Raw genomic sequence first — 12,986 nt, forward strand, 5'->3', positions numbered from 1 at the left:
ACTGAACCTGCGTCGAAGATGTGAAGGTCTGTACGACTACCAAGCATGATGCCTCCCCAAACGAGAAAACCGCCACCTCCATACCTGTCCCTTTCAATGATATTCGAGGGATGATTGCGGCTTCCCCGCTCTCTCCAGATGAGTATGCGATAAGAATCGCTACTCAGACTGAATCTGCTCTCATCTGTAAAGAGTACTCGTCCCCATTCATTGTCTCTCCAATTCCGGTGTTCCCGGCACCACAGAGAACGCCTTCTCCGATGGGCAGGCGTTAGAGGTACACACCGTACAGGGCGTCGTGCAAACAGACCACCACCGTGAAGTCTTCTGCCCACGGTAAAACGCGATATCGGTCGTCCAGTCGCCTGTGTCGTGTGTCTAGCGATTTCTCCCGCTGTCTGCCGCCTGTTTCTTCTGGCCTGTAAGGCAATATACCGGTCATCTACGGGTGTGGTTCCTCGTGGACGACCACTACTAAACCCCCGGATAGCTGTTCCTGTAGTTTGAAATTGTCTCCAAAGTCGTGAAACGATGCTGTGAGCAATTCCGAACTCTGCAGCCACACTCGTCACATTGCGGCCTTCCTCCAACTCTTCCCAATGATTCGACCTCGGGTAAAAGCATCCAGATGTCGTCTAACAGATTGATTATTCGCCATTTCTCGCTGAGGCAGCAACTCGGTGTGATTTTAACTGCTATACGGCGTGCAATCTCTTTGCCAGAAATACTGATCTTACACCGACAACATGCTTTATACTACTCAGACACTCTCCCATTACGTCTACCTGCATATCTGCGCATGTGCTACCGTACATCACCTTACTTAATCTCCTGATCGGTCTTTCTGTCCGCTCTGCCTCTTCGTTCAGCTGATATGCTAATTTTTCGACTTCGTCCTTAATTTTTGCACACCAGTGTATGTAGACTTTCGTTTTCGTGTTCAACTGTCTCAAATGGTGCTCAAAATCTGGGCCAATTGCATACATCTTTTCCCTAAAACGTTTCCAAGGCCAATTTTGGTGGTTTAATTTTGTTTTGCGATTCAGTGACAGTTCCATACGATGTAGAATTAGCCCTATGTGGCTTAGTATTTAAATATCTTTTCGCGCGTAATTTCAAAACAATAATTTTACCTTTATACTTTTCTCTAGAAATTATTTCATCATCTGAATTCTTTACATCAATTAAAGTTTCAATATCTTTATCCGCTAAGATTAGTTCTTCTTTACTAATTAACTGCGCAACTGTTTCCTTCAATTACACATTTATCCCCTCTTTAGCAATTTCTGTTTCTTTCTTATTTATTAATTTCGTAACTAATGCTCTTATTGTAGATCGTTTCTTTTTAAATTTTTCTAGATCCATTTTTGCTTAAAGTAAAATCTCTTAAATTCCAATTCTAATTCAACCCAATGGCTCTATCCTTATGGCGCCACAATATTATTATTAGTGTTATTTTTATTTTCAAATCAAATAATTAATCAAGGTAAAACAAAAGGTGCTTGCTTACCTTGTTCTCAGTGGGTACGAACCAGGGCCACTGCTTGTTGATCCTTTTCCATTTATATCCTTCGGGACTAATTAATCCAAAATGATTAATACATCTTTGCACAAACGTTTTGAATACGACGCAAATATTTGTATAATATATTAACAGATATATAAAAAGGGTTTAAAATTCTGACACGACGCCCCCAGCATGCAACGTTTCCCTTCAGAGTTCTCGAGCGATCTCTGCCCGTGAGTTCATAGTTCGTAATGCGTCACACAACAACATCGGATCTCAACAACCTTAAAAAGCTACGTTAGGGTAAAATGAGACAGGAGACGCTTCTGGGAATGTCTAAATCCCTTTCATTCATTTCTGAAGATTCAGTTTGAGAAAGACTCTCTTACTTGCATGTGATCATCATCTGCTTGCATAGGCTCCTTGTAAATTTGTACGGAATCATTTATCATTTGTTTGTTTTTCTATGCAAATACTTAGTTTGCTATTTAAATCTTTGCTTAATTGGGTAATGATATTTTTATCTTCGGAGTTAGAAGGCGTTTTCATGCTGAATACCATAAAATAAAGTATATTTTCATCTATGTGCGGAAAATCACTTGCATTTGAATACATTGTTTGACTGCTTCAAGTTTCGGAAGCTTCCGTGTCTATGTATGATGCCGTTGATAACAAATGCGACAGGTTAGTTTCGATTTAAAGTCCCTAGCTAAATGATACCTTTTAGAACACACGAAACAATTCCCGCTTGGCTTTAATGCTTCCCTTTTTTTTTTTCTTTTGACATGATTCTGAAGTATGATTCTCAGAACAGAATAAACAGCTATTGGAAAGATGTGTTCAACGCTGCCACTGAAGAAATTTTGCCACCCTTATTATAATTCCGATTTCTTTCGTTGTCTCGAAAGCGTTCTCGAAACTGCCGCTTATTATCAAAGTGAGATTCCCTTTCAGTAACTTCAGAATCTGTTGGCTTAATTAAAAATGCGGTACGCTCTCTACTTTCTATTGAAGGAAGGAACTAATAATAGATTTCCACATGAATAATTTTTTAACTCTGATTCCAGTTAAAAGGTCTTGCGAAGTGACAGCACTTTGAAAATTATATGACCATCATGAAGAACAAATTAGAGGATTAAAATCGTGTAATATTTTGCCAGATTCGTATAGTACTTTATTGTATTCGATACTAATAAAGGTGATTCCAAATGATTTTGCTCTAGAATTTAATAGAAAATATGAGGATGGTAACGAGACAAAAGTCCTTCTATATCGTCTTGCTTATGTTAATCGATTACGTGCATAGTCGTATTATTAATTTCTATTTTGATTTCATATCGATACTTTGAATTACGCAAAATGAGATTGGTTCTTTTCACCTTCTGCGCTTCCGGCGTCGTGCGCCCGAAAGAGAATATTTTTATTTTTTCTTCTCCAATTGTTGGTAATTTAAATTTTTACAGATGTCCTCCGTAATAAATGTCTGCTGCGATCCTAAAATCTAACACCGCGCGAACGCTCTGCTGGCGCCCATTGTTTATGTTTGTGATTTCAGCTCTAAGTGTTTCAAGAAATGGGTTATTTATTGTTGCGCAATCGCAACCAGAAGAGACGACTGCCCCTTGAACGACCCTTTTGTCTGACGCGTTCGGTTTCGTTATAGTTACCTACGGAATCTACTGTATTAAAACAAGCTAATTTAGAAGGAACACCATCATCAAGGCAATATGCTAAAGACGGTGCACTTAACATGATATCGTATTTTGACGTTATTGTTTCCACAAGTGCCCAAAATGATAGATCCACAAACCAGAAAATAAATGATTAGGAGAAAGACTTTTATCTTTAGATTATATGGAATACATCGAATCTCAATAACGGTTGAGTTGCAACAATATATAATGAATCAGAAACCAAATATAAATTATAACCTTAAGAGAATCACTGTATCTTTAACAATAGAATATTAGCATCAATAACATTAGCCAATCAATGGCCAACAGACCTTAAGCCATCATAATAATATTAGATGTGGTTAGCAAGGTACAGATGGTCCCAAGTAAAGCCCTTATCATTCCTTTCATCAGGGAAGGAACGGTACCAGATTGTACAAATTAGGTCCAGCTCTACTAAAGTAAACAAATCATATCAAACAAAAGTCATTTCAGCATATTCTAGCGGAAAACAGCGCGGGTATTATACACTCTTTTGCAAAAAAAATCGAAGCACCAAGAAGGACTTTTACGATCATGCCGAAAATTGGTATGCAAAAACTTTTTTTCGAATATGCAAATGATGAGAACATGTAATGAGATTGGATTTCATTATTTTGTTGAGATGCCGAACAGTATGTCATATGATACATTTCATTCAAAGAAGAAAGTTTAGTCACCTTCTGAGGAACCATTAGTCCTCTTATGGACAGTTAAAAATAATTTTTCAACTAAAATAATATTGCACAAAAATTTAACGTATTTATTTATCAATGAACATTAACAAATATGTTGACTTACAGTGAAGAAATTGGAGCTATCGGTTTAACTATCGAAACACTTTCGAAAATACATACATGGAATTATAAAATGCTCAAAAGATAATCCAGACAGGATCCCAACTTTGGATTACAGTGATGCATTTCAAACTAATAACAACAAAGTTACAAAAATACTACATATTAATTCGAAATTATTGGGAAGATACTGAAAACTTAAATTAAAAACAGCTGAGTATATAAATAGAATATCGAAAATAAGATGCTGCTCTTGATAACCCAAATTATTGTAGCATGTCAATAGATTATCGAATGCAAGATGAAGCTCTTCTTAAAATTCATATGCAAAAGAAGAGGTATAGAAAGGAAATTAATATGAGAATTTGTTATAAATAGCATGAAATCGCGCTAAAATTCAGTTGTTTGTTTGCAGCTTATGTTTACTAATCGAGGAAAGGGAATGTATTTTAAACAGATAGAAGAATAGTTTTCTTAGTAGACACTTGATATTTTCTAGAAGTTGTATGATTATGTCACATTTAGTTTTTTTCCAATAAATTATTTCAATTTGTTTTGTTGATACAATTTTTGTTGCAAATTTATTTAATTCTGATTAAAAAACGAAAGAATCAAGATGACGAAATGACGAAAGTTTATTTGAGGTTGAAAGCTGTTAAAAATGTTAAAAAGGCAGGCAGTTCTAGGTGTAAAATTACTGAACTTTCGCGATGAATTATGAACTTGGCGATGGTAAATACTTAGTTAAATTTAATATTCCATAGAAATTCTCAGCTACTCTAAAAAATTAAATTAAAAAATGAATAAATAATTTTAAAAAAATTATGCTAAAATTGCAGATGTCCTGCTCTTATCTTAATATGTGCAACTTTTATTTGTAACGACAAACAGCATGAAAAACGAAGTCGCTAGTGTATGTAAGAAAATAACTTCTTATAGAATCGAGAACAGTTTAGCGTGTGTATTAAAAGCTAGAACCATGTATTTAAAGGCACTACCACGCGAAGTCTGGTACAAAAGTGTGACATCTGAAAAATAATACCAAGGCATAAAATAGCAAAAAATGGTGAAGTGACGTTCATGTAAAATTCATGATATGATCGTATGACTTTAATGAAGTTTCCGCCAGCTGAATAGCACTAACTATGTATCGGACAAGAGTTATCAGTTTGATCCTCGTGGCTTGTTAGGAAGAATTTCGACACTAATTTTGCAGAAGAAATTTTCATTTTATTTATTGCTTCAAGCCATATACTATATATTGCCGTATTTAAATACATTGCTTTAAGTCATATACAGAAAAACATATCTTCGTAATTCGAAACGAATTTGAAAGATGAGGGTAGAAATTTCTGTTGATTCTAAAGTGCAGGTGCCTTAATGAAATCACACAGCGTTATGAGCGAAATTTATCCTAATTATGTAAGGAATAAAACATTAATAACTCGTGCAACTTGTTTTCTTTAGTGTCTTCTTTCATCTCTGAATTTTTAAAAGTATATGAGTTCTAGATAAGTTACAACTTTGGTTTTCAGATGCGTACTTTTATTACGAAAGTATTCTCAGAACCATTGCAAGTCTGCAAATGAAGTAACAAAATCTTTAAACTGTGTCCTGTCGCAGTGGCATCGACCGGAAGCCTTTAAACACCGTGAAATCAAAGAGGCATATTATTCTTCGGGTAAAATTCAAAATTCGACATGTAATAGACACTCTTGCTTTATCTTCTCAATTTGCAATGAAATACTTTATACATAGAAAAGAACATAGTTACGAAAATAATATTTACAAACTTGTGTCCATTTTCAGATTTAGGTCATTTTAAAAAAATGTAAATCAAGGCATTTGGTTTATTGTTATTTTATTTAGCTGATAAATTATTAAAGCAATTTTTTATTTAAAGTTTTGACTACGTATCGTTAAAATACGAATACAAATTCTAATAGTTATTAAAACTAGCTGATATAAATTTGTGTTAAAATAGCTCGCCAGATAACGATTATTATTTCTGTATTTAAACCTTCAAAACTAATCTTGTGAATTTATGAAAATTCCACCGATTTTTGTTGCTTTGGTATCTCCAATAACTGATATGAATGTCAGATTGACGGAATCTTTTTAAAAGTAATTCATATGGACAGCTATCTGCATTTTAAGCTATCTACATTTAGTCATTTATCTATTTGCCGTTCATTATGTTTCGTAATGCAGTTTTGATTTCCTTTTTTCTCTCTGAATTTAAATGCTTTAAGTAATACCGCATTAGTCATGCATGCAGTAGGTGTCCAACCACTCCGAACGTGTCACTCGACAAAAATTTTACAAGGAGCAAATACAGAAACTAATATTAATTAATAAATAACTTCAGTATGTTCAGCATTAATATTTCATCTGACAAAAGTATATTTAATCTTCAAAAGATATTTATTAGGAAAATAAATATCTTAATTGAACATTCATGCGTTTTTTTTTTTTTTTTTTTTTTTTTATTTAAGTGCATTTAGACGCAGTAAAGACGGCAATTTTTTTGTCTGAAATTTCTGTTCCTAGTTTACTTTTTCTATGCTTCATATGGCAACGGCCCACCAGTGGCCGAGCTGTAAAGTCGCTGAACACTGGTAGTTCGGTCCGAAATTCGAATCCCGCGAACGGGCTGGCTGCATGGGCGTTTTCGTGGTTTTCCCCGTGTGTAACATGTATACGAGCAAGTTTCCCTTAGAAAGTTCTCCACAAAAGCATCCCTCTTCTTATGCAGATAGCCCTAGTATGCTTTGCCATAATTAAATAAGCCAAACCAACCAGCTTCATACGGTAAAACAAATGTTGTTCACAAATATACATGCTTTCTGACAGAAATTTCATGAACAAGAGGCGTTTATGAAAAACGTTAGAAGGCAATTTTTAATGCTACATTTAATATTTTTAATATTACATTGGAATTCTAAGATATTGTTTTCAATTTAGCAGAGAGGTTTGAAATCATCTAAAAACGCTATCACAAATATGTTGAAATGCAGTTGCTGTTTTCTCAAATCTTGGAATCTGTTCTTTATAATTCTCAGATGAAATGTCAATCGATATCGTGCCTTTTTACTGTTTATCTGATTTTCTCCAATCAGAATTCCACGACAAATTAAGTTTTTGCTTTTAAAATGAAACTGCCACGGTTTCAAATTGATATCGAAAGCCGTCACGCTTTTAAAATTATAATTTATTTGCTGTTTTATGTATTAAATATGTATATTCAATTCAATTACATTGTGAGTTATTTCTCCCGCCTTCTTAGCATGCCTTCGTAGTGTAATGGTCTGCACACTAGGCGCGTATTAGAGATTCGTGGTTCGATTCCCGGCGAGGGCATTGCTCATTTTTCAAGTCTTCTGCTTTCAGTAAAACCTAATGTCTATAGTGGTGCCCGAACTAAAAGGTTGGTGGATGATGATTTTCCACACCCAGGATTTGGCGATTGGGCTAAGCCCCAGTTGCCCTTTAAAAGGGGGAGTATATAAGGTATTTCTCCCGCCTTCATAGCATGCTTTCGTAATGTAATGGTCAACACGCTGGGCGTGTATTGCAGAGATCCGTGGTTCGATTCCCGGCGAGCGCGTTGCTCATTTTTCATGACTCCTGCTTCCAAAAATATCTAATGTCTCTACAACATAAATAGTCTTATCATCCAAAGATCATGCAACTTGTTCTTATTTTTAAATTTACCTTCATATGTGCTCGCCCTTTAATTTAATTTTTAGTCATATTACGTAGGCCATATCAGTAGGGTGAGAAGGCCATTTATTAAACACCTCAGTATTCATGTACTACTGATGTATTTAATATACGGGCCTCTCGGCCTACTGAAGAGGCCCATGTCTGCATCTTCTTTTGTTATATGACACAGTAGTAGATTTTAATCTGCTTCTGCCGAGTTAAAAATTAGGCGTTTAATATATTCATAAAACCCCAACCAATAATTGATTTACAGGTACCGGAAAAAATTTACATCGTTTTATCACACTATAGTTTTAAACCTGTTGTGAAATTAGTTTAGATATTTAGATACTGATATCCATACGTATGCAAGATGAAATTTTAAATTTAATATGCAATAACCCAATAAGTATCATTTGGAATTTTATTATTTCTGCTTTTCCTTCTAAATACTTGTATACTAATAATATTACAGTAAATCTTTCTGAAGCGCGTCATTTCAAATTATCTCTAATCTTGTAAGATCTTATTCGTTTTGCTATCATGCAAGTGACTCGATCTTAAGAGTAAGTCTGGCGACTTCTCGCACAGGCACGAAGAATAATAGAACAGAAAAAAGGATGTAAATATCCCTTTTTATTCTCAAACTCTTTAGCAAAAAGGCACGTACTTCGTGCTCACAATAACATCGACTACTTGTGGTGAGAACTTAAGGATCATTTAACAATAAATTCAAAAAGGTAAATAGTAGTGCTAGACTACACAATTTACTTAAAGCTAACAGGCTGACTCAGCAACCTACACCGGCGATAGACTTAATAAAAGGCTAGAGTGCATAACCGCAACTAAGATTAATAGCTGGAGGATAAAATAAAATAGCAAACGTGCTCTACACTAGCGAAATCACGCTCTGTCTAACCTTCTCGTTTCCGTCTGTTTAAATACTTTCTTCACTTAACTTAATTTGCATTCTGGCGAGGAAATGCGAAGGGGAATAAGACGTTCAGAAAACAAAAATTAAAATAATTGGTTATTTAAACTAAGAGAAACCCTACAACCTTATATAACATCGATGGCTCGTGTACTTACATAATTGCAAAAATGAAACTGAAGTCTTTTAGCCAATGTTGTTGAAAAGTATTCAGATTAAGACAATTAATTAATCAACAGAACGTAGCGGTGTTATATATAACTTTGCGTGGTCTTTACGTTATTTAGCCGAGTTATCTTATCAGTTGCCTGTACTTTTCTGTTTTAAGCCATGCCCACGAGACTACAAATTAAATTGTAAAGGGTTTTCTCCAATAACTTTTTTAATTGTAAGGGTTTTCCAGACTTCAGCTTAAAAGGAAATAAAGTAGAAACGATTTCAGCTACAACCAAAATGTTTTCATTAATTTGAAGTAGAATTAATAACAAAATCATAAGTCATTTAAATATCCACCTCAGCGAACACAAGTGACTTCTATGAACACAGTTTTCGATTTGGCTGTATGAAATAATTCGGCCTTATGTCATGAATGCAGCATTCAATATTTATTCTTAATGCTTTCGCGTTTTGTTCACATAGACTATTGATTTCAAATAATCCTACAAAAAGTAATCCAGAGAAGTTAAATAAGAACTTTCGGGAAGCCAATTCACAGTTGTGTTTTATGAAATTATCCTTTCACCAAACATTTTCTTCAATACGTTGATAATAGAGTTAGCAGTATGTCATCTAGCAACATGACATTACTGCTAACGCCACCATCGACAAGGTCATCCAGTACCAACAAGGACCGTCACTACCAACAGGACAAGTAGTCTGGCCATACCCACTTGTCCTGTTGGAATCACATATCTATTCGATGAATGTAACTATGCTGTAAACCATACGGTGACTTTTTTTAAAGTGCAAGGACATATGGTGCCTGTTTTATGGATTATTTTCACACTCAAAACGACAGTTTTGCTTGTTAACATATTCATTCAAGCAGAAATTAGTTCCGTCTGAGAAGATAATTTTTGTGCCCAAAATTAACTGTCTCGAAGCATATATGTATTTAGCCATGATGAATCGCCAGAGCATACTAAACGCAAATAAAAATTAATGATAGAACATCTTAAATATAGCTGCCATTTCGTTTTAAAGTAATATAATTGTTATTGGAATACACTTTACATAAGCACAGAGCTCTTGAATTTAAATAAGAGGCTTGGTGTATACTGAAACATTACTTTGCTTACGCCTCCATGCTATTTCGGTTGATTTATAAGCTTCAACAAGCTGTATCTGCTTCGCGAATACTTAGGGCTGCCCAAGCCAGAGCTTACTTAAGCACGTGTTAATTTGTATTCCACATCTTAATTTGATTGGATAGTCTGAAATAAAGAATGAATGAAGAACAATGAATAATAAAATAAATAAATGAAGAACAATGAATAATAAAATAAATAAATAAAATAAATAAATGAAGAACAATGAATAATAAAATAAATAAATAAAATAAATAAATGAAGAACGAATAAATGAAGAACTTCTTCAAAACTGCTATTCTTAATATAATATCAATAGCATAATCTTTCTTATCATGCTTACCTTGATCACTATCGGTTTCCGCCGGTAGTTTTGCCACTGTTCAATAACTGCATCCTGTCTTTGAAACTGCTGAACTGTGCGTACACCTAACTCTGTTGATGTATTGCTTTACAGTGATTCGTTCAATGAATTCTGCAACAAAATAAACAGGACCTTGAATATCCTATAGACTTTAACCTAAAAATAGACTCTAACATGCATTAGCTGTTTTATATTTAAAATAATGCCATATTTAATCTTAAAATAATTTACTTTGAATCATTAAATTAGATTTAATGAAACGATACACGGCTTTCTGTTAAGTGAACAATAATAATTTTTCTGTTAAGTGAGAAAGTAAATTGAAATCCATATTTCCTTAACTCGTTGAGAATAACTACGAAAATACAGTGATGGTTCAAAAAATAATCTTTTATAGTCTTAGAAAGTTAAGAAATAGTGAGTACGTTAGTATAAATAATAAATCTGTTTTAACTTTAATTAAATTTCTTTTAGGGATGTTTTTGCCGTTGTTGAAGTATTCTATAAAATATTTAGTTTATCAGTCGGAAAAAAAAAATTGCTCATTGTTTCATTAATTCTGGTTATTTTGAAGCATGACTCACAGAAATAATTACTTGGAATTTTATTATGGGCTTCCCCCCCTTTTTTTTTTCCTGTGAGAAGCAACGTATAATAAAGAGAAATATTTTCATTTTACGCTTTATCCTGATACCGAATTAAAATTATTTAAAGATTTCTTCTTACTTTTGATATTAACAGCCTTTAAAATCTGTAATTATATAAACATCCGAGTATTATTTAAAAGAAGAGAATAATTATATACGTTCATTCTTTAGCTCAATTCTGTTGCGTTCATTCATAATTATAGACGTTGATTTCTTACAAATTTCTTATAAAAATTTCTTTTTAGGTTTGGCAGAACCTGTTCAGTTACGAGGTCACGAATCTGGTGAAAGTAGTTTCCTTTTATTATGGACAGTAAAATCTTTTAGTCCTATAATTGAATATCAGCTGAAGATTAGAAGACACAAGGTATATTTTAACTTTCTTCTTTCTCGCAAGATCTAAACTAAAAAATCTGATGTGTACACCACATGACTTCCTTGTACAGAATATTAAATTATACGCATTTTTTCTTGCATTTCATTTAACTTATTAGATTGAATTTAACCTACTTCGCCGACAGCGCATAAACCACAATAGAATAAATTCATTCTTTAAAATTCACTTTGTTTACCATAGCGACACTCTGGCGCTAGGTTTACTTAACAGTATTATATTTCGTTCATATTATAACTCAGAATGCACAAAATTTATATCATTTAAAGAATTATCTAATCGTTGCCACATGTTCTATTCAAATACTATAACAAAGCTAGAACGATGTATAAAAGAAATTAAGCAAACAAAACGAAAAAGAAACAGTTTTTCACAGACGATTGAGTATTTCTCATTCAATTAATTCAGTTTTCACTTCGCGACAAGGCAAAAATACATAAAAACTCAAAATATCTGTATTAAAAATTACGAAGTAAATATTAAATACTTATTTCCTCGAAAAAATTCCAGAAAGGATTAAGCATGATTTAATTCGCAATAATAAATGAAGGCGTTATTTTTGTGTTGCGAAGCTTAGTCTCTCTAGATTGGCAACAAATCTACAATTCTGCTGTTTCAAATGTAAACAAATATGTCCGCCATGTTATTTAAAACTTAACCGCACTTAAACAGCTTTTAAATTGTTGATAATTGTACAAATATTGCTTCCAGAATTACGAAAGGCATAAAAACTTTAACCGGAAGATAAAAACAACATAATTCAATCATTTTTAAAGCAAAAAATGTACAATTTACAAACATATAAGAGTAAAGAAACTGAGATCACTGAGCCGGGTAACAGAGTGGATATATTTATAAATATATTTATATACGTTTGGAGCGGCCGATTGAAACCAAAATACGAGGTGCACATCTACATGTTATAGTAGTCTTATATACAAAATTTCAACGTTCTGAGGCTACTCGTTTTTAAGTTATGCGAGATACGTACGTACGCACGCACGCACGTACGTACATACGTTCGTACAGATGCCACGAAAAATTCTCTTCAGAATTCATTTTAAAGCAGCTTTTTAGTTTTTTTGGAGGAAAAGAGTCTTTTATTCTGTCCTTACGTATAGATATCACGCAAAAACATCGTTAAATTGCATTCGAAAGCGGTCAAACTGGATATTTTCGTTGAAATATGCTGCCTGAAGCTTTTCGCGCTTACAATACTTCCTTTTTACTTCGTACAAGGAAGTAAAAATGTGCGATTCATTAAAAGTTTTCTTTACTCTGTAATTGCATTTCTTTAGGTGTCTTGTAAAAGCGGCTTCTTTGTTTTCTGAATAAGGCAATATTTTAATAATGTTGATTTCCAAAACTTATTTGCACGACAATTTTAGCATATGGTTATGGAAATTATAATAGCTTTTACAGTTTTTGAATAAGTGCATATAACACATCGTACAGATATATGCCAATGTCAAATACAAAATTCCATGCTTAAGTTGATTTTTTGCATAATTTTTATATTACTTAAAATAACAGAAAATGTACCATATATATTTTTAAGAGCGAGTAAACAATCTTGTGCCGAGATACAAGATACATCGCTTTAAAAATGTCTTTCGGTAATT

At 33.5% G+C, this 12,986-nt stretch overlaps 1 protein-coding gene across 4 annotated transcripts in view; it reads left to right on the forward strand.

The window, feature by feature from the left end:
* Positions 1-12,986, forward strand: part of LOC118188646 (lachesin-like) — a 104,427-nt gene that overhangs the window by 73,265 nt on the left and 18,176 nt on the right. For all 4 annotated transcript variants that reach the window (XR_004758141.2, XM_035359137.2, XM_035359135.2 and 1 more), the window contains exon 7: positions 11,216-11,337. Coding sequence is in view for 3 of the 4 variants with exons in the window: in XM_035359137.2 (XP_035215028.1) it covers positions 11,216-11,337 (122 nt within the window). In the remaining variant the exon portion in view is untranslated. The remainder of the gene's footprint in view (positions 1-11,215; positions 11,338-12,986) is intronic.

This window comes from Stegodyphus dumicola, chromosome 5, assembly GCF_044657685.1.
Source record: "Stegodyphus dumicola isolate Sdum_Otavi_A_Nest chromosome 5, ASM4465768v1".
Classification (NCBI taxonomy): Eukaryota; Metazoa; Arthropoda; class Arachnida; order Araneae; family Eresidae; genus Stegodyphus; species Stegodyphus dumicola.